The sequence below is a fragment of the Neoarius graeffei genome, chromosome 28 (assembly GCF_027579695.1).
Source record: "Neoarius graeffei isolate fNeoGra1 chromosome 28, fNeoGra1.pri, whole genome shotgun sequence".
Classification (NCBI taxonomy): Eukaryota; Metazoa; Chordata; class Actinopteri; order Siluriformes; family Ariidae; genus Neoarius; species Neoarius graeffei.
Genome location: NC_083596.1, coordinates 29,785,718 through 29,811,138, shown reverse-complemented (window position 1 = coordinate 29,811,138; position 25,421 = coordinate 29,785,718). Strand labels below are relative to the sequence as shown.

Sequence of the window (25,421 nt, the reverse complement as noted above, 5' to 3'; positions counted from 1 at the left end):
CCCACCCTCTCCCTCACTGCAGCCACCTCTCCTTCTTCCTTCAACACACCTCCCCCCCACCTCAACACAGACTCCTCTATGGATTACTGTAGACCAGGTCAGAGGTCAAAGGAGGAAGCTTCACCCCAGGAAAGCAGCAGGCCCGGACAAGGTGTGTCCACGACTACTGAAGACCTGCACTGCTGAACTGGGTGACCCACTCCAATGCATCTTCAACCTCAGCCTGCAGCTGGGGAGAGTGCCAACCCTCTGGAAGACATCATGTATCGTTCCAGTTCCCAAAATAATCGGCCCAGCAAGCTGAACGACTTCCGACCGGTGGCACTCACTTCACATCTGATGAAGACATTGGAGCAGCTCTTCCTCAGCCTCCTCAGACCCCAGGTACAACATGCCCAGGACTGTCTGCAGTTTGCATGCCGGGCAGGTGTTGGTGTGGAAGACGCCATCCTCTACCTGCTACACCGAGCCCACTCGCATCTGGATAAGGGAAATGGCACAGTGAGGATCCTCTTCTTGGACTTCTCGAGTGCCTTCAATACCATCCAGCCCCTACTGCTTCAGGACAAACTGAACAGGATGCAAGTGGACCCCTGCCTGGTCACCTGGATCTCCAGCTACCTCACTGACAGGCCGCAGTACGTCAGGCTGAAGGACATCATGTCTGACACTGTAATTAGCAGCACTGGAGCACCCCAGGGCACGGTGCTGGCCCCTCTTCTCTTCACCCTGTACACCGCGGACTTCTGCTACAACTCGGAGCTGTGTCTCATTCAGAAGTTTGCCGATGACACAGCCATCGTTGGGTGTATCAGTGACGACAGAGAGGAGGAGTATAGGAGCCTGGTGAGGAACTTTGCTGTGTGGTGCAACAGGAACCATCTGCAGCTCAACACCTTGAAGACCAAGGAGCTGGTCATTGACTTTGGGAGGTCCAGACCAAGGTCACAACCAGTTCTGATCGAGGGAGATGAGGTGGAGGCTGTGGATTCCTACAAGTACCTCGGGCTGTGGCTGGACAGCAAGCTGGACTGGACTTGCAACACCAATCACTTATACAGGAAGGGACAGAGTAGGCTATACTTCCTTAGGAGGCTGCGGTCCTTTAACATCTGCAGGAAACTCCTGTGGATGTTCTATCAGTCTGTGGTCGCCAGTGTCCTGTTTTACAATGTAGTGTGCTGGGGGGGGGCAGCACATCCAAGAAGGACACATCCAGGCTGGACAAACTGATCAGGCGGGCTGGCTCTGTGGTCGGCATGAAGCTGGAGACTCTGGTGACTGTGGCAGAGAAGAGGTCTATGGACAAACTATTGAACATCATGGACGATGCCAGTCACCCTCTGCACACCGTCATCAGCAACCAGAGGAGCCTGTTCAGTGACAGAATGCTCCTTCCCAAGTGCAGGATGAACAGACTCAAAAACTCCTTTGTCCCTCACGCCATCAGACTGTACAACTCTGGGGGGGAGGAGGGGTAACAGGAGGACAGAGGACGGGAAGGAGCAGTAGCCTAGCCTAACAATAAGCAATACCAGACAATGTGCAATATAATGTGCAATATAAAGTGCAATATCTTTCCTGCTTCCCTCCCCCCACACACACTTACCCCTAACCCCACTTCTCCCCCCTCCCCCCATATCTTATTATTTTATATTTGTATATGTAAATACTTAATTTATTTTAATTTATCTAGAAGTTTTCTCTATTTCTTTTCTCGGTTTATCTGTAATGATGCTGCTGGAATCTTAATTTCCCTGAGGGAACCCTCCCAAAGGGATCAATAAAGTTTTATCTCATCTCTTATCGCTTTGTTCAAGAAGTCTAGGGTTTATACAGAAATATCTATATCTTGGTTTGACTGTCCAACTCTGCTGCTGCATTTTACACATATATTTAGAGCCATTTCATCTAAGGGGCCTGGGAACACTATATTTTGAAGTGTACGTATCTGAAAACTGTATAAGTTTTCATAATAACTTCATAACTATATAATAGCTATAATCATTATTATACATAAAACTGTAAATTAGATTGACTTACACATTACTTCAAGATGACAAAATTCAAAATGACAAAGGCAGACTTACATCACTGGAAGTACAGGCAAACTTCTCAGATATCACAAAGGGCACTCCATCCATAGCTAAAATTCAAAACAGTGAACACAAACAAACCCTTAAAATGACCAAACATATTATTGAAGTAAATGCTAGCCAGAAAGAGGTAAAAGATCTTTAATAAGAATCTTCCAGTGGAACCTAAGGGGGAAAAGAGAAGGACTGACATGGTAGACTGGCATATTATTGTTATATCATTAAGTAGTGTTATATGAAACAAATTGTTTCACTATCTATCTCATACATTGTCCAAAAAAAACCAAAACCCAGCAGCACAGACCAAACCTGAGATAAAGTTTTCACCTGAGATGGCATATAGGTTGGAGCTCTGGTGTTCGTAGTCAGGTCGAGTGGTACTCCTCTTAAAACTGGCAGGTAGGGTCATAGACACGTGTCTGTGGAAAAACACATACATTTCCTTATAATTACACACAACCTAATTGGACAAAAATTTATCAGCCTGTAAAATTTAACAAATTAATTTTCTTAATACATGTCGAAGACCAAGTCCCCTTCTTGAATCAATTTTAAATTAACTAATTATACCTCACTGCACCATTAACCTGAGAATAATTGCTCTATTATTACACTGTTTGCAAAGTGATAAGTATTGTGAGAAATAACAATATATGTCAGGTTGCAAGCACTTATGGATGTATGTGCAGGGGAGAGTGGGGTAGCAAACAAGAAACGTAGCCAAATCACAAAACTAGAATCGTAGTCACAAAGCATGCAAGAGTTGGTTGATTGGCAAACAGGGCAATAAAGAGAAGACGAAGCATAGAATCAAAGTGATAGTGAGCGTCAGGAAAACTAAAGGCAGGCAAAGATAAAAGGCTTGGTATGACTGGGTAAACTCAGAACGATACTTCGCAATGACAATAAGTGTGAGAGAGGCTTAATCAGCCAATGTCTCCACTCCTCAAGGGCGAGCTTGATGACTAGTAATTCTCTATTCCTGACATCATAGTTTCTCTCTGAAGACATGTGTTTCTTTGAGAAAACTGCCACTGGGTGGAGTTTGGGTCTCTCGACGAAATGCTGAGACAAGATCCCTCCTGCGTCATTGTGGGAGGCATCTACCTCGACCGTGAATGGCTTGGTTGGGTCAGGGTGTTGCAGGATTGGGGCTGAAGTGATGGCATTCTTGAGTCGATTGAAGGCTTCCTCTGCTGAGGGGTTCCAGTGGAGGCATTTGGGTCTCTTCTTGAGCAATGCCATTAGGGGAAAAGCAATGGTACTGAAACCTCTAATAAAGCAATGATAGAAGTTGGCAAAACCTAGGAAACGTTGGAGCTCCTTCACAGATGTGGGTACTGGCCAGGATGTGACTGCAGATACCTTGGAGGAATCCATACTGACTCCTTCACAAATTATGTACCCCAAAAAGGAGATCTGACGCAAGTGGAACTCGCATTTCTCGGCTTTCAAGTAGAGGTGATTTGCTAACAAGCGCTGGAGAACTGATCTGAAATGTTCCAGGTGGCTCTTCTCATCGGGAGAGTAGATCAAGATATCATCAATATATGCTATCACAAACTTGCCCAACATGTCCCATAGCATGTCATTGATGAAACACTGAAATATGCTTGGTGCTGAAGAACGGCCATAAGGCAAAAATGGCCTGCGGTAGTGCTGAAGGCAGTCTTTCTTTCGTCGCCCTCCTTGATTCTGACCAGGTTATAGGCACTGCACAGGTCAAGTTTGGAGAAGATCTTGGCAGTACAAAGTTGTTCTAAAGCTGAAGAAACCAGTGGAAGAGGATAGGGGTATTTGACAGAGATCTGATTTAGTCCTCTAAAGTTGGAGGCCTCCACCTTTTTTCTCCACAAAGAAGAATCCCGCTGATGCTGGTGACTTTGACGGACGTATGTACCCCTGCTTGAGGACCTCTTGGATGTATTCCTCCATGGGAGTCTGTTCCTTCTGAGAAAGGGGGTAAATACAACTGCATGGAGGTGACGTACCTGGCAGAAGATCGATGGCACAGTCGTATGAACGATGTGGTGGTAGGCCACAAGCATTACCCCTGCTAAAGACTTCCTTCAAGTCAGAATAACAATCGGGAACGTTCTCCATAGAATCAGGCTGTGGACTCTCTACCGAAGTAGAGGAGAGACAGAGTTGAGGCCGTAGGAGACAGTTCTGAAAACACGTGGATGACCACTGGAGGTCATCCAGTAAGAAGAATCCTTATTCTGCCATGAGATTAGTGGGTCATGAAGCTGCAGCCAAGGATATCCCAGGATGATATCGTGGTTAACGGCGGTGGTCACATAGAGAGAAATTAATTCAGAATTAAGTGCTCCCACCTGAATACGAACGGGAGCAGTGCGAGTAGTAACGGGACCATCCCCTATTGATCCTCCATCGATGGCCCTGATGCTGAGTGGACTCTGCAGAGGGGTTGTGAGCAGATCAAACTTCTGGACGACCAAACAGTTGATGAAATTCCCCTCCACCCCAGAGTCAACAAAGGCAGACAGCACATGTGTTGAAGATGCCAGTTTCAGCAATACAGGTACTTTAAAAGACTGAGTTGAATTTTCTTACAGGACTCAACGAATTGGGTGTAGTTTTAGCTGGGCTGAACCCCTTACTGACAACTTATTTATATCACAGTGCTTGCATTGTTATTCCTCACATTGCTACTACTCCCTATTACAGTGCTCATAAAGCATTTCTGTAATTCTATTATATTCTACAATCACAATTCCAAAAATGTTGGGACACTACATTAAAAGCAGACATGTGCCTGTTGTGGAACTCACTGTATGGGCTCAGGAACTCTTCAGAAACCCATCGTCTGTGAAAACAGTTCATTACTGCATCCACAAATGCAAGTTAAAACAGTATCCAGAAATACCACCACCTTCTCTGGGCCTGAATTCTTTTAGAATGGACTGATGCAAAGTGGAAAATTGTCCTGAGGTCTGAGCAATATGCTGCCATCCAGACAAAATCTTTTTCAAGAGGCCTTCCTTCTTTCAGCAAGACAATGAAACCACTTTCTGCACATATTAAAACTGCACAGCTCCATAGTGAGTGAGTCTGGGTGCTAAACTGGCCTGCCTGCAGTCCAGACCTGTCTCTCATTTAAAACATTTGGCGCATTGTGAAGCGCAAAATATAACAAAGGAGACCCTGAACTGTTGAGCAATTGAAATTGTATATCAGTCAAGAATGGGACAATATTTCTCTTTTGAAACTATAGCAATTGGTGCCCTCAGTTCCCAAATGTTTACAGAGTGTTGTTAAAAGTAGAGGTGATGCAACACAGTGTCCTCGTCACAACTCTTTTGAAATGTGTTGCTGACATCAAATTCAAAATGAGCATATATTTTTCAAAAAACAATACAATTTCTCAGCTTCAACATTTCATATGTTGTCTTTGTACTATTTTCAATGATTTCCATTATTTGCAAATTGGCACATTCTGTTTTTATTTACAGTTTACACAGTGTCCCAACTTTTTTGGAATTGGGGTTGTCTCATGTCATCTCATCATCTCTAGCCACTTTATCCTGTTCTACAGGGTCGCAGGCAAGCTGGAGCCTATCCCAGCTGACTACGGGCGAAAGGCAGGGTACACCCTGGACAAGTCGCCAGGTCATCACAGGGCTGACACATAGACACAGACAACCATTCACACTCACATTCACACCTACGGTCAATTTAGAGTCACCAGTTAACCTAACCTGCATGTCTTTGGACTGTGGGGGAAACCGGAGCACCCAGACGAAACCCACGCGGACACGGGGAGAACATACAAACTCCGCACAGAAAGGCCCTTGCCGGGCACGGGGCTCGAACTCGGACCTTCTTGCTGTGAGGCGACAGCGCTAACCATTACACCACCATGCCGCCCGAATTGGGGTTGTATTATATATTATTATTATTCCATTATACTACTACTTATGATTATTACAGTGCTTTCAGTGTTATTATTCCTTCTAAAAATTAACAACACTTGGAAAAAAAAACATTTAATAAGCCTCTCACTTCTCCCAAAACCTCTTTATTCACTGCATCTTTCTTTCTTTCTTTCTTTCTTTCTTTCTTTCTTTCTTTCTTTCTTTCTTTCTTTCTTTCTTTCACTTTTCTTTCATTCTTTTACTCTCTTTGTATTCTATCATTTTTATTTGTACTTTACTTCCTTCTTGTTTATTTATTTATTGCTTTTATTTACTTTATTTCTTTTACTCTGTTACAGTTATTTATTTCTCTTTTCTTGAGTAAAACACAAGCAACTATCTGAGTCTAACATAGCAACAACCTAATGACACGTAAGTAACCAGCAGGGACACCCTATCAGTAGCCTACCAACCACCTGGAACAACTTCACACCCACTTTGCAAAACCCTAACAACCATCTGGGACACCATAGAAACATATGGTCCTAGAAACCCTATGGTCAACAAAGCATACAAGTTAAGATAGACAATTAAGTCTATGGGTCAGTTTGTGTGTTATATAGAGTTGTCATGGCAAATTATTTGGACATGCCAACCAGGAAGTTTTGGGTTTCATGAAAAATATTTTTAGTGGCCCCAATAGTAAAAAAGGTGCACTGTAGTTTGAACTAGAAGTTTTTCCCTACATGGATGCCCAACAGGGATGTAATGGTACACGTATTTGTATCGGACCATTTCGGTGCAGGACTGTCGGTACAGCACAGATGTGTACCGAATGCAATCTTTATCAGTAATCAACAGTAGGCTTTTTTGTATGCGGAACATACTTCATATCCAAGTTCCCACACAAACATATTAAGCGGTGGACCGTTCATTTGTCAAGTCTCCGCCTCGCACTTTCAACACACTACGCGCACAGCCAAGCTAGCAATCATCATGGGTAATGTGAATGAGAAGTCAGAACTTGAAGACCCACCCTTATCATCAAGAGCTCCTGTTTGGGAGCACTTCGGTTTCCTAGTAAACTACAATGATGGACAAAGACAAGTGGAAATCTTTTGGTGGAGAGGGTGGAGACCTCGACTGGTTATCGTAGCCTGCAGGGAATCGGCCGTCAGACATTCTGTCGCATGTCCCAGACCCGGTGAAATGTAACTGAATTGTCTTGGCCAGCCCTAAGGGTCCCATCTGCATCCCATCATTGCTGAGGAGTGTGCTCCCATCACCCAATCAAGCATCCAGCCAGAGCAGGTCATGATATTTTTTAACCATATTAACATGCCATTGTTGTGTATTATGCCTGATGTCAAGACTCTCGTCTCTGTGAGCCGACCACACAGATTTAATACTTGTGTCATTTTTAGGGCATACCTAACAACCTGTGTTTTCTCTCCCCCTCCCCAATCTGTCCCTCTGAGTTACATGTTGGTCCTGGGATTGAGATGCTGGCCTCTTCTGCCCCTCGGACCTGCTTGATCCATCCTGGTGCCCTGTGTCTGGTTGGAGTTTTATCGCATCGCTCCTGTGGAGGACGGCCCCATGAGGACAGTTGAAAGTTACACCTGGAGGATGCTCTGGACTCTTACAGTAATGCTTTTATGGCTGAGGACTACAGTTGACTTGCTAACTTTAGGACTGCAGTTGTCATGAACAGTTTTGCACTCAAGTTTCCATCAATGAAGAGTTACAACATCAACGAAACTGTCTTCATGTTAAAACTGTTAATGTTATAGTCATGCTGTCTGTTGTTGCCCAAATGAGGATGGGTTCCCTTTTGAGTCTGGTTCCTCTCAAGGTTTCTTACTCATGTCGTCTGAGGGAGTTTTTCCTTGCCACCGTCGCCACAGGCTTGCTCATTGGGGATAGATTAGGGACAAAATTAGCTCATGTTTTAAGTCGTTCAAATTCTGTAAAGCTGCTTTGCGACAATGTTTACTGTTAAAAGCGCTATACAAATAAACTTGACTTGACAAGTGGATAAGACAAAAGCAGTGTGCCGACATTGTTCGGTAGTAATTGGGTATGCTTCTGGAAAAATGTCAAACTTGATTTGAAATGGCACCACGCAAATGTGAATATAACATCTGTCCCAAGCAAGAGGGTATTTTCTACAGCTGGAGAGATTGCAATTGCCAGCAGATCTGTCCCTTCAGAGGACAAAATGGACAAGTTAATTTTTCTGAAAGAAAAAAAAAACATGAAAGTTGAATGAAGCTGAGCAGGCCTACAAGCTGGAACTGCTGATGCTGCACTTCAGTCAATATGGAAAAGTTAATTTAATTTTAATTTATTGGAGAATCTTTTATTTATTGGAGAAGTTATCAGTGGTTTGCATCAAGTTTATTTGTATAGCACTTTTAATAACAGACATTGTTGCAAAGCAGCTTTACAGAAAATTAAAATTAATTAAAGACTTTAAACATGAATTAATATTATCCCTAATTTATCCCCACTGAGCAAGTGGCAACATGGCAAGGAAAAACTCCCTCAGATGACACAAGGAAAAAACCTTGTATTGCATCAGTATTCTCCATCCATCCATCCTCTGTAGCCACTTATCCTGTGTAGGGTCACAGGCAAGCTGGAGCCTATGCCAGCTGCCTATGGGCAAGAGGCAGGGTACACCATGGACAAGTCACCAGGTCATCACAGGGCTGATACAGAGAGACAACCAACCATTCACACCTATGGTCAATTTAGAGCCACCAATTAACCTAACCTGCATGCCTTTGGACTGTTGAAACCAGAGCACCCAGAGGAAACCTACACAGACACGGGGAGAACATGCAAACTCCACACAGAAAGGCCCTCATCAGTCGCTGGGCTCGAACCCAAGACCTTCTTGTTGTGAGGCAATAGTGCTAACCACTACACCACCATGCCACCCCGTCAGTATTCTATTTTTATATATTATTTTTAGAATGTTTCATTTAAAATTATATTAAAAAATTATAAATTGTTGGTGTAGGTTGTTCATAAAAAACAACCTGCAATTTTCTGTTGTGAATTTTTACTCTTACTGTACCGAAAAAGAACTGAACCGTGACTTCCAAACCGAGGTACATACCGGACTGTGATTTTTGTGTATCGTTACACCCCTAATGCCCAATATGGTATTGATTTTGCAAAAGTACAATCATGTGAAAAAATAAGTACATCCCATGGAAACTGCAGACTATTCTTAACATATTCAAAAAAGCAAACTTTTCACTCTTTTGGTACAGTGCCTACAGATAAAGGTGATGAACAAAACAACAAGGAAAATTAGCTCTTTCAATTATTTATTCAACAAAAATATCAATAGACGTAATATTCTTCTGTGGAAAAAGTAAGTACACCCTTGGCTTCAAAGCTAGTATTGTGTCCTTTAACAGAAAAAAAACATGTTGGCATTTTGCATAATTGTCTACCAGTCTTTGACGTCAGCTTCTTTCAGTTGCAAAATGTTTGAGGGTGTTCTTGCATGTAATGCCCTTTTCAAATCTCCCCACAACATTTTAATGGGGTTCAAATCCGGGCTTTGACGAGGCCATTCCATAACCTTCCATTTCTTCTTTTTGAGCCATTCCTTGGTGGAGTTGCTAGTGTGCTGAGGATCATCATCTTGTGAAAGGTCCACCTCTGTTTCAACTTCAACTTTTGAACACATGGCCTCACATTATCATCAAGCACTCGTTTGTAGGTACAACACAATCTCTGCAACTACATTTCCCATAATCCTCTCAGTTCCTGCCCCGGACGATATCTGCTTCATCTCATCTTTCATTACGCCACGTAGAACGTGACGCAAGCTCCCCCATAAAATGGGGGAGTTAGTGAGTTTCATTCTCTTTTCCTCGTGCCCTCTGGCCTTGTTCTCTCTGCCTCCGGCTTCTCCTCTTGGACCGGTGCACATAGATGCGCCTTGCGCTCTCTGGCTTTTCAGACCAGCATGTTTGGACGTGACTTGCTATTCTCTCTGCCTCTCATGGCTGCAAATGTGCCTCACAATCTCTGGCCTTGCGATCTATGACCTCGCGCCGTCAGTTTTGAAAAAGAGACATTTATGGCCTGCAAAACGGAAGAGAAGAACAAAGGGACAAACGCGTGGTTGTATGAGCCACTGGCCACTGTTTAAAAGCTCCCTCCACATCTTCAGCCAACAAACTTCCGACCAGGGACCTTCTGGATCATGAGATCCTGCCTGGGAAGGACTTTTGCAACACAGCAAAGCTGATTTAAACTACACTGAAATGGCTCTACTCTTCTAGCAGAGCACACTGAACGGAGAATCACCGACAGACTCCTTCAGTGCTGCCACATGAGAGTGGTCCCAAGTAAAGCTGGCATTTTGGGCAACATTAGTCATAGCTTAATTAGTTTAGGTGAAAGGTATTACTTAAACCTAAGGTTGTTTCATGTTATTGTATTTCTCAGTTTTACTCTGGTACATAGATTTTGCATGCTTTATCTCTTTTATCTTTCTTTCACCCTCTAACACTCCCTTACACACATCTAAACATTCAAACTTCAATAAACTAAGTGCTGGTTAACTATGTTGGTTAGAGTGGGGTGTTTATAATGCTGAGATTGCGGTTTTGAGCCCTGCATGGGCCAAAGATTTTTTTTTATGCACCTTTGTTAGGACCATTTGTCTAAGCAGTCACACAGAGTGCCTATGGCCCCTCCCCCACCTTTTTTGCATGCAAACAATTCTTTGTTAAGCCTCCACACACACACACGTTTTATTTATATATATATATATATATATATATATATATATATATATATATATATACACACACACACACACATACAGTGGTGCTTGAATGCTTGAAAGTCTGTGAACCCTTAAACAAATGAGACAAAAATATTATTCTTGGTCATTTATTTATTGAGGAAAATGATCCAATATTACATATCTGTGAGTGGCAAAAGGATGTGAAACTTTGCTTTCAGTATCTGGTGTGACTCCCTTGTGCAGCAATAACTGCAACTAAACGTTTCCAGTAACTGTTGGTCAGTCCTGCATACCGGCTTGGAGGAATTTTAGCCCATTCTTCCATACAGAATAGCTTCAACTCTGTGATATTGATGGGTTTCTTCACATGAACTGCTAACTTCAGGTCCTTCCACAATATTTCAATTGGATTAAAGTCAGGACTTTGACTAAGACATTCCAAAACAATAACTTTATTCTTCTTTAACCATTCTTTGGTAGAATGACTTGTGTGCTTAGGGTCGTTGTCTTGCTGCATGACCCAACTTCTCTTGAGATTCAGTTCATGGATAGATGTACTGATATTTTCCTTTAGAATTCATTGGTATAATTCAGAATTCATTGCTCCATCTATGATGGCAAGCCCAGATGCAGCAAAACAGGACCAAACTATGATACTACCACCACCATGTTTCACAGATGGGATAAGGTTCTTATGATGGAATGCAGTGTTTTCTTTTCTCCAAACATAACGCTTCTCATTTAAACCAAAAAGTTCTATTTTGGTCTCAACTGGCCACAAAACATTTTTCCAAAAGCCTTCTGGCTTGTCCACGTGATCTTTAGCAAACTGCAGACGAGCAGCAATATTCTTTTTGGAGAGCAGTGGCTTTCTCCTTGCAACCCTGCCATGCACACCATTGTTGTTCAGTGTTCTCCTGATAGTGGACTCATGAACATTAACATTAGCCAATGTGAGAGAGGCCTTCAGTTGCTTAGAAATTGCCCCAGGGTCCTTTGTGACCTCGCTGACTATTACACGCCTTGCTCTTGTTGGTCAATCTTTGTTGGTCGACCACTCCTGGGGAGGGTAACAATGGTCTTGAAGTTCCTCCATTTGTACACAGTCTGTCTGATTGTGGATTGGTGGAGTACAAACTCTTTAGAGATGGTTTTGTAACCTTTTCCAGCCTGATGAGCATCACCAACACTTTTTCTGAGGTCCTCAGAAAGCTCCTTTGTTCGTGCCATGATACACTTCCAAAAACAAGTGTTATGAAGATCAGACTTTGATAGATCCCTGTTCTTTAAATAAAACAGGGTGCCCACTCACACCTGATTGTCATGCCATTGATTGAAAACACATGACTCTAATTTCACCATCAAATTAACTGCTAATCCTAGAGGTTCACATACTTTTGCCACTCATAGATATGTAATACTGGATTATTTTCCTCAATAAATAAATGACCAAGTATAATATTTTTTGTCTCATTTGTTTAACTGGGTTGTCTTTATCTACTTTTAGGACTTGTGTGAAAATCTGATGATGTTTTAGGTCATATTTATGCAGAAATATAGAAAATTCTAAAGGGTTCACAAACTTTCAAGCAGCACTGTACATATTTACATGTATACATATGTACTAGTGCATCTCAAAAAATTAGAATACCATGAAAAAGTTCCTTTTTTTCATAATTTAATTCAAAAAGGTAAACTTTAATATATTCTATATTCATTACATGTAAAGTGAAATATTTAAAGCCTTTTTTGTTTTAATTTTGATGATTATGGCTTATAGCTCATGAAAATCAGAAATCCAGTATCTCAAATTATTAGAATATTCCCTAAGATCAATCAAAAAAAGGATTTACAATACAGAAATGTCCAACTTCTGAAAAGTATATTCATTTATACACTCAATACTTGGTTGGGGCTCCTTTACCATGAATTACTGTATCAATGCGGTGTGGCATGGAGGTGATCAGTCTGTGGCACTGCTGAGGTGTTATTGAAGCCCAGGTTGCTTTGATAGTGGCCTTCAGCGTATCTGTATTTTTGGGTCAGGTGTTTCTCATCTTCCTCTTGACAATACCCCATAGATTCTCTATGGGGTTCAGGTCAGGCAAGTTGGCTGGCCAATCAAACACAGTAATATCATGGTCAGCAAACCATTTGGTAGTAGTTTTGGCACTGTGGGTAGGTGCTAAGTCCTGCTGGAAAAGGAAAACAGCATCTCCAAAAAGCTCGTCAGCAGATGGAAGCATGAAGTGCTCTAAAATTTCCTGGTAGATGGCTGTGTTGACTTTGGACTTGATAAAATACAGTGGACCAACACCAGCAGATGACATGGCACCCCAAATCATCACAGACTGTGGAAACTTCACACTGGGCTTCAAACACCTTGGATTCTGTGCCTCTCCACTCTTCCTCCAGACTCTAGAACCGTGATTTCCAAATTAAATGCAAAGTGTACTTTCAAAAGAGGACTTTGGACCACTGAGCAACAGTCCATTTCTTTCTCTCCTTAGCCCAGATAAGACCCTTCTGACATTGTCTCTGGCTCAGGAGCAGCTTGATATTAGGAATGCGAAAGTTGTATCCCCTTTCTTGAAGATGTCTGTTCATGATGGGTCTTGATACACTAACACCAGCCTCAGTGCACTCCTTGTGAAGCTCTCCCAAGTTCTTGAATCAACTTTTCTTGACAATCCTCTAAAGACTGCGGCCATCCCTGTTGCTTGTACACCTTTTCCAGCCACCCTTTTCAGCAATGACCTTTTGTGGCTTACCCTCCTTGTGGAGGGCATCAGTGATCATCTTCTGGACAACAGTCAAGTCAGCAGTCTTCCCCATGATTGTGCTTGTGTGTACTGAACTAGACCGAACTAGACCACTGTGTTCATACTGTTTTACTCAAACTCGAAATAAAATATTCTAATATTTTGAGATGGTTTTTTTTTTGTTTTTGTACTGTATGCCATACTGATTAAAATTAAAATAGAAAAATGCTTGAAACATTTTAGTTTATGTGTTATGAGTCTATAATATATAACATTTTCACTTTCTTAAATAACTGATGGAAAATATTGAACTTTTTCACAATATTCAAATTTTTTGAGATGCACTAGTATACACACACACACACATATATATATATATATATATATATATATATATATATATATATATATATGTGCAAAATAATAGCAGTCTAACATCACTAATGTGTTTAATTACTGAATTACTGATTTTGGCAGAAAAGATAATACAACATGGGAAAAAATAGGTGTAGCTGAGTAATGGGCAACCAACAGAATCAACAGTCATGACATGCACTCTGCTAATTGGGTGTAATTGACTCATTTAATGAAAAGGGTGTGTTCAAATTAATTGCAGCGTGTTCAAATTAATAGCAGTGTGGATTTCAATTAGTGAGGTCATTCATTCTGTGAAGAAACAGGTGTCAATTATGGCCCTTATTTAAAGAAGGAAGGCAGCGAATGTTGTACCTGCTGGTTTTAGCCCTTGCTCAGTGAGTAAAATGGGTCATTCCAGACATTGTACCGAAGGAGAAAGAACTTTGATCAAGAAGTTGATTGGAGAGGGGAAAAACATATAAAGAAGTGCAGAAAATAATTGGCTGCTCAGCTAAAATTATCTCAAATGCTTTAAAATGTCAAACAAAACCCGAAACACATGGTAGCAAAAGAAATACTACCATCTGCGTAGATCATAGAATAACAAGAATGGCAAAGAAGCATCCAATGATCAGCTCCAGGGAAATCAAAGATGATCTTCAGTTACCTGTAAGTACTGCAACAATCAGAAGACGCCTATGTGAAGCCAAACTATTTGCAAGAAACCCTCGTAAAAGTACCATTGCTGAAAAAAGACGTGTTGAAAAGGTTACAGTTTGCCAAAGAACACAGTGACTGGCCTAAAGAGAAGTGGTGCAACATTCTATGGACAGATGAGAGCAAGCTTGTTCTTATTGGGTCGAAAGGCCACAGACAGTTTATGAGACGACCCATACACACTGAATTCAAGCCACAGTACACTGTGAAGACTGTAAAACATGGAGGTGCAAGCATAATGGCCTTGGAATGGGTGTTTCAGCAGGACAACGACCCCAAACACACCAGCAAGCGGGCAACATCCTGGTTCAAGACCAACAAGATTGATGTTATGAAGTGACCAGCCCAATTTCCAGATCACAAGCCGATTGAGAATTTGTGGAGTGACATCAAAAATGCTGTTTTTGATGCAAAACCCAAGAATGCAGAAGAACTGTGGAATGTAGTCCAGTCAGCTTGGGCTGGAATATCTCTTCGCAGGTGTCAGATGTTAGTTGACTCCATGCCACACAGATGTAAAGCAGCTGTCAGAAATAAAGGTTATACAACTAAATATTAGTTCAGTGCTTAACAGAAAAGCTGAATCTGTAAACAAATTTCAGTTTATATTGTAAATATTTGAGTTTGTAAATGAAAATGCAGACACTGCTATTTTTGTTGAACAGCCTATTTTTTTTCTTCATTTTCAGTTTAAAATTGATATTTTATTCATGTTTTCATTTGGAATTGAATGTGCAGTGCTCCCAGTGCCTTTGTGTATATGGAAATAAATGCCATTATGAGGATTGAGCTTTTTCTCAGTTGTTTTAAACACACTGCTATTATTTTGCACGTCTGTGTATGTATACGTGTGCGCGCGCGCGTGCGCAGGCACAGCTTTGCTGATGTTGTACTTCCGCATCGACATCTGCAGTTGCGGAGAGGTGACTTCCAAGGTAGGGAAAATTGGGTGACATTTTCCGAAATTGACATGAGAAAAGGTAACACACGCTTTGAACATCGTAGTCTGCCTGATCTCACTCCACAGACACCAAACTCAGACACACAGGTGCCCGCCCCAGTATCCCACTGCTTGTGAGTTTACACAGCAATGGGGCTGCTTGCAGGGTGAGACTAACCCCAGTATGTTGACCCTGATTCTTGCTACTGATTCCAGCACATTGCAGATAATTGATCTTTCTGTAGATGGCAACACTTATCCCTTGATGGTGGAGAAGGGTGCCAGAAGATTATCTTTTAGTGGGAAATCTTACAACGGGCCAGTATCAGGGGCCACTAGTAACTCTGTGGAAAAAAATGGGGTTCCTGTTAGATGCCCTAAGACTTTTCCCCAACTTGTGGCCACACCAGATAATCCTAAATTGAGTTTCATGCATTGCTTTGTCATTCCTAGTTCCCCTTTGAATCTATTAGGCCATGATATTTTGACTAAGACTCAATTGTTCTATTTCTTTCAAACAAATCTGTACTGTTCTGTGCATACCAGATAACCTGTCTTGATTCTGCTGTTTTCTCAGAGTATGACCTTGGGGAAGAAGCAGGCACTGAAGTCTTTGCTCCTCAGATTTTGAATGAGGTGCCTCAAACTTTCTGGGGGTCAGACTCCAGTGAGGTTGTACATGTACCCCCATACACTGTCAGTTTGAAAATATCTGTCCCTGTGTACTATAAACAATATCCACTGTTCCCTGAAAAGGAGAAGGGCATTGCCCCTGTGAGTTCGCTACTATTATAACAAGGTGTTTTGATCCATTGTTGTTCTCCATAAAATACTCCAGTTAACCCTGTAAAGAAATCAAATGGGGCCTTGAGATGCACTCAGGACATGAGATGCATTAATCAATTGGCTATTCCTGTCAGCCCTCCTATATTAGATGTAGCTTCCATTTTATTATCTATTCCTAGTCAACATACCCACTTCACTGTTGTTGATCTTTGGAGTGCATTTTCAGTGTCCCCAAGAGTATTGAGACCCAACCCATATTTGCCTTAACTTTTAAGCAGCAACAATACACATGGACCCACCTATCTCAAGGGTTCATTGACTCCACTGCGGTCTTCTCTGTTGTTTGTGACTCCCTGAACTCTCTGACGGCTGCACACTGCTCCAATATGCAGACAACATTCTGCTATCAGCTTAGGAGGAGTCCAAATGTGGACAAGGCTCTCTGGCTATTCTTGTACACCTGGCTAGGTGTGGATTTCAATCCTCATGGTCCAAGCTGCAGTTTTGTCAGCCTTCGGTGTAATACCTTGGCTTTGACATCTCTCAAGGCAAGCGTTGTCTCTCATCTGACTCTCTGTGATACTCAAGGCAGTTCCTCCCTCAAATAAGACTGCCATGTTGTCTTTTCTTGGGCTCATTAACTATTGTCAGTACATTCCAGATTGTTCTCATGACAAGATCCTGAGAAAGTCCTGCCTCAAAGAACAGCCCACTGACATTGTATGGACGTTTGAAGCAGGGCTTTACATTAACATTTTTGCTCACCGGCCACTGTGGCTAGTGGTTTTCCCAAGTCACTAGCCATTCAGCCTTTTCACTAGCCACAATTTTGTTGCCAGGAAATCGAAGTTTTTTTCTTCACTATAATACATTAAAGTTCGGAAGATCTAGATTTAATTATGAATGGCAGCGTATAATGTATCTCTACAGTAGCACTCAAGTATTCAGTGCTGTTATTGTTAAGGTAGCTCCCTCTATGAAAACATGCAACCAATTCAGACAAAAATATAAACAGAGTATTCTGTTTATTGAACTCAAATTCAAGCCCCTTACAATATGAAATATCATATATAAAAAATAATATTCAATACAACTGAACTGATTCTAATATTAAAAGTCCAATTCAAAACATTTATCACTGAAAAACATTTGATGTTTTGATATGCAAGTATTATGTGTATTATCAAGTATTATTATGCATATTATGTATTATCTATTAATTGTGTGTGTGTGTGAACATGTGTAGAGATTAAATGTCATTAAATGTCTTCATTACATTCATCATCAGATGAGTCTGAATGGCCCATGAAAAATGGTCTTCGTGACCTGAGGCTTCCAGCAGGCCATAAGTTGATAGCTGGGGCGGGATCAACTTCTTTCCAATTGCGTGAACGTTTCTAAACAGCAGCTCCATCCTCTCCAGCTCAGCCGACTTCATGACAGCCAGGGACTGAAAGCAATGCTGTCCTGTAGTGACCAGCTGTCTTCGCCTGTTTTGATGTTCTAGTACTGATGTGTGCATTTGACTTTTCATGGTCCTTTATAATTTCGAGTTTAAAATTACTGGTGCCTGTCTTTGCCAGACTTTCTAGTCTTCGCAGTACATGGTATTTTCGATTTTGCTATGAACTAGCCAATCTCACCAGAACTTCCATTTGTCATTGAACTGTCTTATCTTCCTATTCGCGTCTTGTTCATCTCCATGGCCGCAGCCAGCTCTGAGGCCCCCGCGGTCTGGACCTCGGTCATTTTTAAGAGCTGAAAATACATTTGTACGCTAAATATTCAACTGGATAAAAAATAAAGAATAACATTAAAACGTCTCCGTAAAAAGTGCATTGTTAATGATGTTAAATGTTGATTCTGTCTCTGTTTGGTGCGTGTGGCTCTGAGACCAAGAACACAAAAGCGAACGAGCGCACGCGCGACTCAGGGGAGGAACGCAGTGCAGGAGACATGGGGTTTCCATGGTAACCATCAGCGCACTTTCATGAAGCTGTTAAATTTACATTTTCGAACTTCGTAGTCAGCTGGGATAGGCTCCAGCTTGCCTGCGACCCTGTAGAACAGGATAAAGCAGCTAGAGATAATGAGATGAGATTAAAACATAAATATATTATTTCCCAGCTTAAGGTCAGTCCGTATTGTGAAATACCATGACCTCGGCCCAGAGGCCTCGGTCACGGTATTTCACGATACGGACCCCCCCAGTTAGTAAATAATACACACACACACGACGGTACTGTTATGGGTTATGAGAGATGCGTTACACTGATTCTGACAACATGATGACATCGTGGCTACAGCCTACCAAAAAAAAAAAAAAAAACCCTTACAAATGAGTATGCCTTTTCGACCAACAGGGAACAGGTTCTTGAACCAATTCCATTCAGGATTCTTTGAACAAGAACAGAATCCGTTCTCTGTGGGTCAAAAAGGGATAACGTCCCAGTTCGGTTATACTAAACACAGGCACTAATGGAATGCTGCTCAGCCAATCAATTTAGTGAGTCTGTATATTACTGAACTGTTGTATAATTAGTTAATTAGCTGATTATAGCTGAACCAGGGGAAAATGGTGCCTTCCAGGACCACATTCAGGAACCTGTGGTGTAATATGAACGTGGCCATGTTTTGCCTCTCGTGGCTTTCCATATAGGAGGAGCTCAAGAGGAGCTCATATGACTCTCTGAGCAGATCGGGTTTACCTTTCAGGTTTACTCCGTACTACATGTGCAGCAGCGCAGTTGTAGCCTGCCTTGTTTGTGATTTTAAAAATAAATCATTCGATAAGCCAAAGCAATACAGTGGAAAGTTTCAACTTGTTTGCCTTGGCTAACTTTGCCCAAAACGTGGTGGTGTATACTGATTTTTTTTTCCCCAGAATTTTTTTTGTGTGTAGGCATAACGGATGCCAGATTGTTAATGTATCTTAGTTCCATAGGCTACATGGTGAGGGTATCTTTTGTCCTCATTGCTTGGGCCAGATCAAACCATTAAACAAGCTTAAATTATTCATACTCTTGCCACATACAGGATTTTTTTTTTCAAAACTGATGATATTCAGTTCAAACACCATTAAAAGTAATTTCAGGAATAGATCTCATGTCATGTGTAATTCACCCCTCTCATTTAAATATGGCGAACATTTTCAGCGCGCGCTTTGCGCATCACGGACCTAGGTGATTTTAAAATGCTGCTCCAGCCCTGATCATCTCTGCCCCTTTTTTCCTGAGCAGCAGGGGTTGAAACTCCAGCTATATGCCGCCACATAGTGCGCTTGTCAGTAGTCAGCAACTTTGTTGCTTCGTTCATTAACCGCAGGTTACCGCATCATTGATTTTATCTGAGCCATTAATGAGTGTTCTAAACAATTCTAACATGTTGTGTCAGAATGTTTATGCAGGTGCTCATGGGAGTTGTAGGCGTGTAATATTACATTGCAATGCGTTTATTATATCAGATGCCTTCAGAGAAAACTACACTTAAAATATATTGTCATACCACAGAATAAACCACCCGCCAAAGTGGCTAGTGGGACTAAAGTCATTACCCGCCAAAGCCGAATTTTACCCGCATTTGGCAGGTGGGCGGGTGCTAATGTAAAGCCCTGGTTTGAAGTGATGCATTCATTATTTTATCTGAAACAATGTCTCACATCAGCTCCAGCACTGGGCATGCCTGACTACAATCTGCCATTCCACCTGTATGTCTTAGAAGATGGAGTGACTGCAGCGGGGGTCCTGGCCCAAGAGCATGGTGAAGGTTATCGTTCTGTAGCTTATCTATCAAAGACACTGGACCCAGTGGTCCAGGACATGCCAGTGTGTTTACATGCTGTTGCAGCCTTTTCTCTCATGGTGACCGATGCTGAAAAACTGGTATTGTCTCACCCTCTGATTTTTACATGCATCACATCAGGTATGCTCCATTTTAAACAATATTCAGGCACAACATATAACCACTCAGTGACATTCTAGTTATGTGTCTATCCTGTGTGGCACACAGAACTTGTCTATCAAACCTGTCACGTCATATAATACCCCAGATCTTTTGTTACACCACCTGTTGAATTCCTGCAGGTACAGCCCAGATCCAGCATGGTTGGAACATGACTGTCCAGATGAAATTACCGCCACCTCGTTGCTGAAGTGTGATACGTCTCAAACTCCCTTTGAGCATGGTGTGCATGTGTTTGTTGACAGCTCTTGCTCAAAGCCTAATGATTGTTTTTGTGTGTCGATATTCTATTTATAAAGATTCCCAGAATGTCTTTGGGCTACCTCATGATTTTGGGAAAATGTGGCACTCACATGGCTTTAAGGTCACTGATGGTAAACTTACCACACACACCTCTCTTGTCACAGAAGCATGTTCCTTACCTAAAACAATTGTCCATCGCCAAAACCAAAGATCATGACTCTGGTGACTCGACTGAGGCCAGCAGAAACCACTTGGCACGCCAAGTCGCTAAGTGGGTGGCCAAAGAGGGCAAACCTTGCCCAACTGTTTCTGAATCGCCCATTTATTTAATGTTTACTCATTTTAGTTTGTCTTGTGACAGACAAGACATAACTTTTCTACAGACTCAGGCTACTGAGCCTGACATGACCTTCCACTGTCCATCCCTTGCAAAATTAGAATAACTCCCAATTCAGGATCCAAATTCTTTCCTTTTGAGGTAATTATGGGCCAACCATTTCCAATCCTTTGGACCAGAAGTAACCCTGGTGTTTCATTTACAGGTGATCTGGATGTGACTGTTGGCGATTACTGAAGCTTTGACTGAGAACTTGGACAGTTTACTTGATGCCTGTGTCTCTCCCTCTGCCCACAGAAAAGCTTACTCACACATTTCTTCCAGGTGACTGAGCCTGACTGAGAACAGCCATTGTCACTGACTACCAGCCACAGTGGATACATGCCTGTCATCTGAAAAGTGTTCTCCAGCATCCCAAACTCCTCTCATCTCACCCAAAAAGACAGGGGCAATACAGCAATCAAAAAGTCCTTTGGGGACCTCTTCTCATCTCATCTTTGACAGGAGAAATTCAGCAATCAAAAAGTCCTGAGGGGATCTCTTCTCAACTCACCTTTTCACAAACGTATAGTAAATTTTGTATTTGCTTTCTTGACACAATCAAACCAAATTTCAATACAATACATGCTTATTCCTGCATGACGGTGCATGTAGCATCTCAATATTGATACTGACATGTCCTATATTACTTGTTTTCTGTGCTGCATTAATGGTCACCAACTAGACTTCGCAGTTGTGGGTTGATATCCTCTTGTCATATTGGTGAAATTATTCATTCATCTTTTCCTGAGTTCTCCCCTTTCACTGGTCATGTGATGTGTCAAGTAATCCATGCTAGATGGTGAATCAACATTGTCAGAATAGAAAAGGAACCAAGTGGGTTGGTTTCTCTTGACAATTGTATGCAAAAAGGAGGTATATGTAAGGGTCTCAATACCTCCTGCTGTTTCTATATTCCTGATAACTTTCAGAATATTTCAAATCTCATCGAATATGCCATAACTAATCCTCCCCAAGCTGATAACTCTTGGTTTACATGGTTATACACCCTTGGCAGTGGATGGAGGCATTGATTGATTGATTACTGTGGGTGTGCCCATGCTTTGTGTCCTGCTACTGGTGTGTGTGTGTGTATCCCATACATTACTCAGTGTTTCCAATTACTTATAACCTGTGCAATAGCATGACTTATGAATTCTACTTACATAGCTGTACCATAGCAAAATCTCAAAATTCAGACCAAGGAAAGTCCAACGTGAGCAAGCATATATCAGATCCTTTCCGGATATAAGAGGGCATTGATAAAGATGCTTGTTTGGCATACTTAGAACTGGTACAGGCTGTTCTGATTGCTACTTGTTCTGGTTCATTAAATCCTTGAGATTTATCTTTGCTCGCACATTCTGCTCAATGACTTATGTTGACCAGTAATGTCTTTCTTCTTTTCATAAGACTATTACCCTGACAGGTGATGTAATGGTGCATAACCACTGTTTTCTTTTATAAAGTAGTGTAGTCTAAACCAGTGATGTAATGCTTCATCACCCATTTATGTTATACATAGATAACTTAGCTTCACCATTTAAATGATCATCCAATCACATAGCTACAATGCATTACAATGCACATCTCGAATGTGAATATATATTACACACACGCGCGCGCACACACATATATTTATTTACACACACACACACACACACACACACGTGTGTGTATATATATATATATATATCACACACACGTATATATATGTGTGTGTGTACACACACACACAGAGATAGATGGACAGTGTGTTTAGACTTTATAACAGATACTATTCTTTACGATGTAATAAGTCCTAGCGTTTGTATGTTTAAATCTACTCAGACGATCTACTACAGACCACACACACTGATCCTCAAAAATAATTATTCCATTTTAATATGCCTAAACACAGTTTACTTGGGCACACATACTTGGGCAAGACAGGAACTGAAGTAGAGTTGGTGACTGTTTGTATGCTGGTGGTGGTAGCTGTGGCGGAAGAGTTGTTCTGTATGGGAGAGCAGTCTTGGGTTCTAGGCACCTTCCCCATTCGGTACCAAATCCCCATGTTGTTCAGCTCTCTGTGGGGAAATGCTCAATTAGCTTAGGAATTTATAACCAACAGCCAACAATGAATGATGCCATAAGCAATGTGTTTATATTTCCATTTGATTTTTCCCCAGTTACTATCCAACATTCTTTTCCTATCTAGGATAATGTTGCTAAACAGCTGTGTTCTTTTATGGAAAGTAAAAATAACAAGTATGGTGTACTTCAGTGGTCAGTCACCCACCATTTGTCTCCGATTATGGATATGTTTACATTTTAATAGTGTTAGACTTGAGTGAAGCATTTCACACTACTGGCAATGAAAGGCTTGGAAAAAATTGCTCATTTTAAAAAAATGTTCTGTAGATTTTACTTCAGTACCTAAATTAACGTTAACTCTTCAGAGCCAAATGATTACTGCACAAGGTTCTGTTTTCAGCCTCCTATTATTCTCCCTTGAACATATAGTCCCTTCCATAATTTTTGGAATGGCAAGCCCAATTCTTTTGTTTGTGCTATACACTGAAAACATCTGGCGCCTAGATCAAAAGATGGTAGATTTGAATTTCAGCTTTCATTTCCAGATATTTTCATCTAAATGTGTTACACAACTTACACAACCATTAGTGGCAGATCACCCAATTCTGAGCTGAGTAAGAAGTCTGGGAACAGATAATCTGGTTGCATTTACGTTGCTAGCAATATGTCATCAAGCCATAAACCCACTGACATAACCAAACTGTTGCATCCTTCTTTTGTGATGCTTTTCCAGGCTTGTACCACAGCTGATTTCAGTTTTGTTTGTTTTAGGGGCTCTCCCTTCAGGGATGTGAAATGCATGTGCAATTGGGTTATGGTCTGGTGATTGGCTTGGCCAGTTTAAAACCTACTTTTTCCCCACCTGATTAAATCCTTTGTGTTGGCAGGATGTTTTGGGTCACTGTCTTTGCTTGCATGATGGAGTTGCTTCTAATTAGATTATATGCATTTCTAGTCAAACTGGCAGCCAGAATGTTTTCATAGATTTCTGAATTCATTCTGCCACAAGTTACATCAGTAAAGATTAGCCAGCCTATTCCAGAAACAACAATGCAAGCCCAAGCCGTGACACCACCTCAATTGTGCTTGAACAATGAGCTTGTATGTTTTGAATCATTCGCAAATACCTTCTTTCTTCACACTTCTGTAGAGATTAATCTTGTTCCATAACTTTTGTTGCTTCTGGCCTTCCTGTTCTGACTGCTGATGACTGGTTTGCATCTGGCAATATTTATGCTCTCCAAGTCTTCTTCAAATGGTGGATTGTGATACCTTCATCCTTGCCCTTTGGAGGTTGTTGATATCACTGGCCTGTTTTTGGGTTTTTTCTTCACAGCTCTCACGTTTGTCATCAACTGCTATTTTCCTTAGCCGACATGTTCAGTGTCCGTTTTAAATACACTGGTGATTTTAAAATTGTTGTGCTGGCTATGCCCAGTGGCTCTAATTGCTTTTCTTTCAATTTGCTTTTCTCCCATACACAGCTCTCTGGTCTTCAAAATGCAGTCTTCACAGGTGAAACCCAGGGCTCAAACCAAGAGTAGACATTCAGAGATATTAATTATTTAAAGAATCAACCTAACAGGGCACTCAGGGAACATGAAACATCTTTCAATCATATATTCCAAACAATGAGATGATTTGAGCTTTGTGAGAACAAGCAGTTGAACAGGTGTACCTAATAAAGTGGCTGGGGAATGTAGATCTATTGTCTCATTCATCTTTTGATCTCAAACCCATATTTCTTTTGTGTATAGCAAAAACAAAATAACTAGCCTTGAAATTCCAAAACTTCAGAAGGGGACAACATTGAATATAATGGTGGCACTGGGGTAATTATTCCTTCTGTGCTGATAAGACTCTACATTTCAGTTTGGCTTTAAAAAAAAAGCTTGGATAAATTCAAACACAATTACTAATATTTGGTAACAAATCTTCACCCCCGGAAAAAAAAGATACAGACCCTTGCACACTACTTTAACATCTCATTTAACTAATTGGTGGGGTTAGTGTCAGACTGTACTGGGAGTCACAGTTTGGGACTGGGCTACAGCAGTAAAGGTATGACGCAACTTCTGAATCTCTAAGAAGTCAACTGAACATATGTGTCAGTGAGCTGCTGAAAAGCTGCAACTTTGCTTCATCATATATTTAGGTTACTGTTTCTCGATTATGCCAAAGCATACAAGCTTGAACAGCTCTGGTGTGTTCTTTGCAGCGATGTTAGTAGCATAGTGCCAAAAACCAGAAGCTACTTGGAAAAATTATGCAACATGTACACACAGCAGAGGCCTCCTGTCTTAGTGTTTCAGTCTTCGGGCAAACTGGAGGTGCTGCAACACCAGGGTCTCCTTAGCCTGCAGGAGATGTCCACCAGAGTCATGGACAAACAGGCTGTGGCTCAAGCCATCATAAAACGCCTCTTGATCCTTTCCTCCTGTCTTGCTACT

General features: G+C 41.5%; 1 protein-coding gene across 5 annotated transcripts in view; it reads right to left on the bottom strand.

Annotated features, from left to right (window-relative positions):
• Positions 1 to 25,421, bottom strand: part of mvb12ba (multivesicular body subunit 12Ba) — a 362,744-nt gene that overhangs the window by 83,030 nt on the left and 254,293 nt on the right. For all 5 annotated transcript variants that reach the window (XM_060913298.1, XM_060913299.1, XM_060913297.1 and 2 more), the window contains exons 6-8: positions 22,815 to 22,964; positions 2,424 to 2,515; positions 2,091 to 2,146 (exon numbers count right to left, since the gene is read on the bottom strand). In XM_060913298.1, the coding sequence (XP_060769281.1) occupies positions 2,091 to 2,146; positions 2,424 to 2,515; positions 22,815 to 22,964 (298 nt within the window). The remainder of the gene's footprint in view (positions 1 to 2,090; positions 2,147 to 2,423; positions 2,516 to 22,814; positions 22,965 to 25,421) is intronic.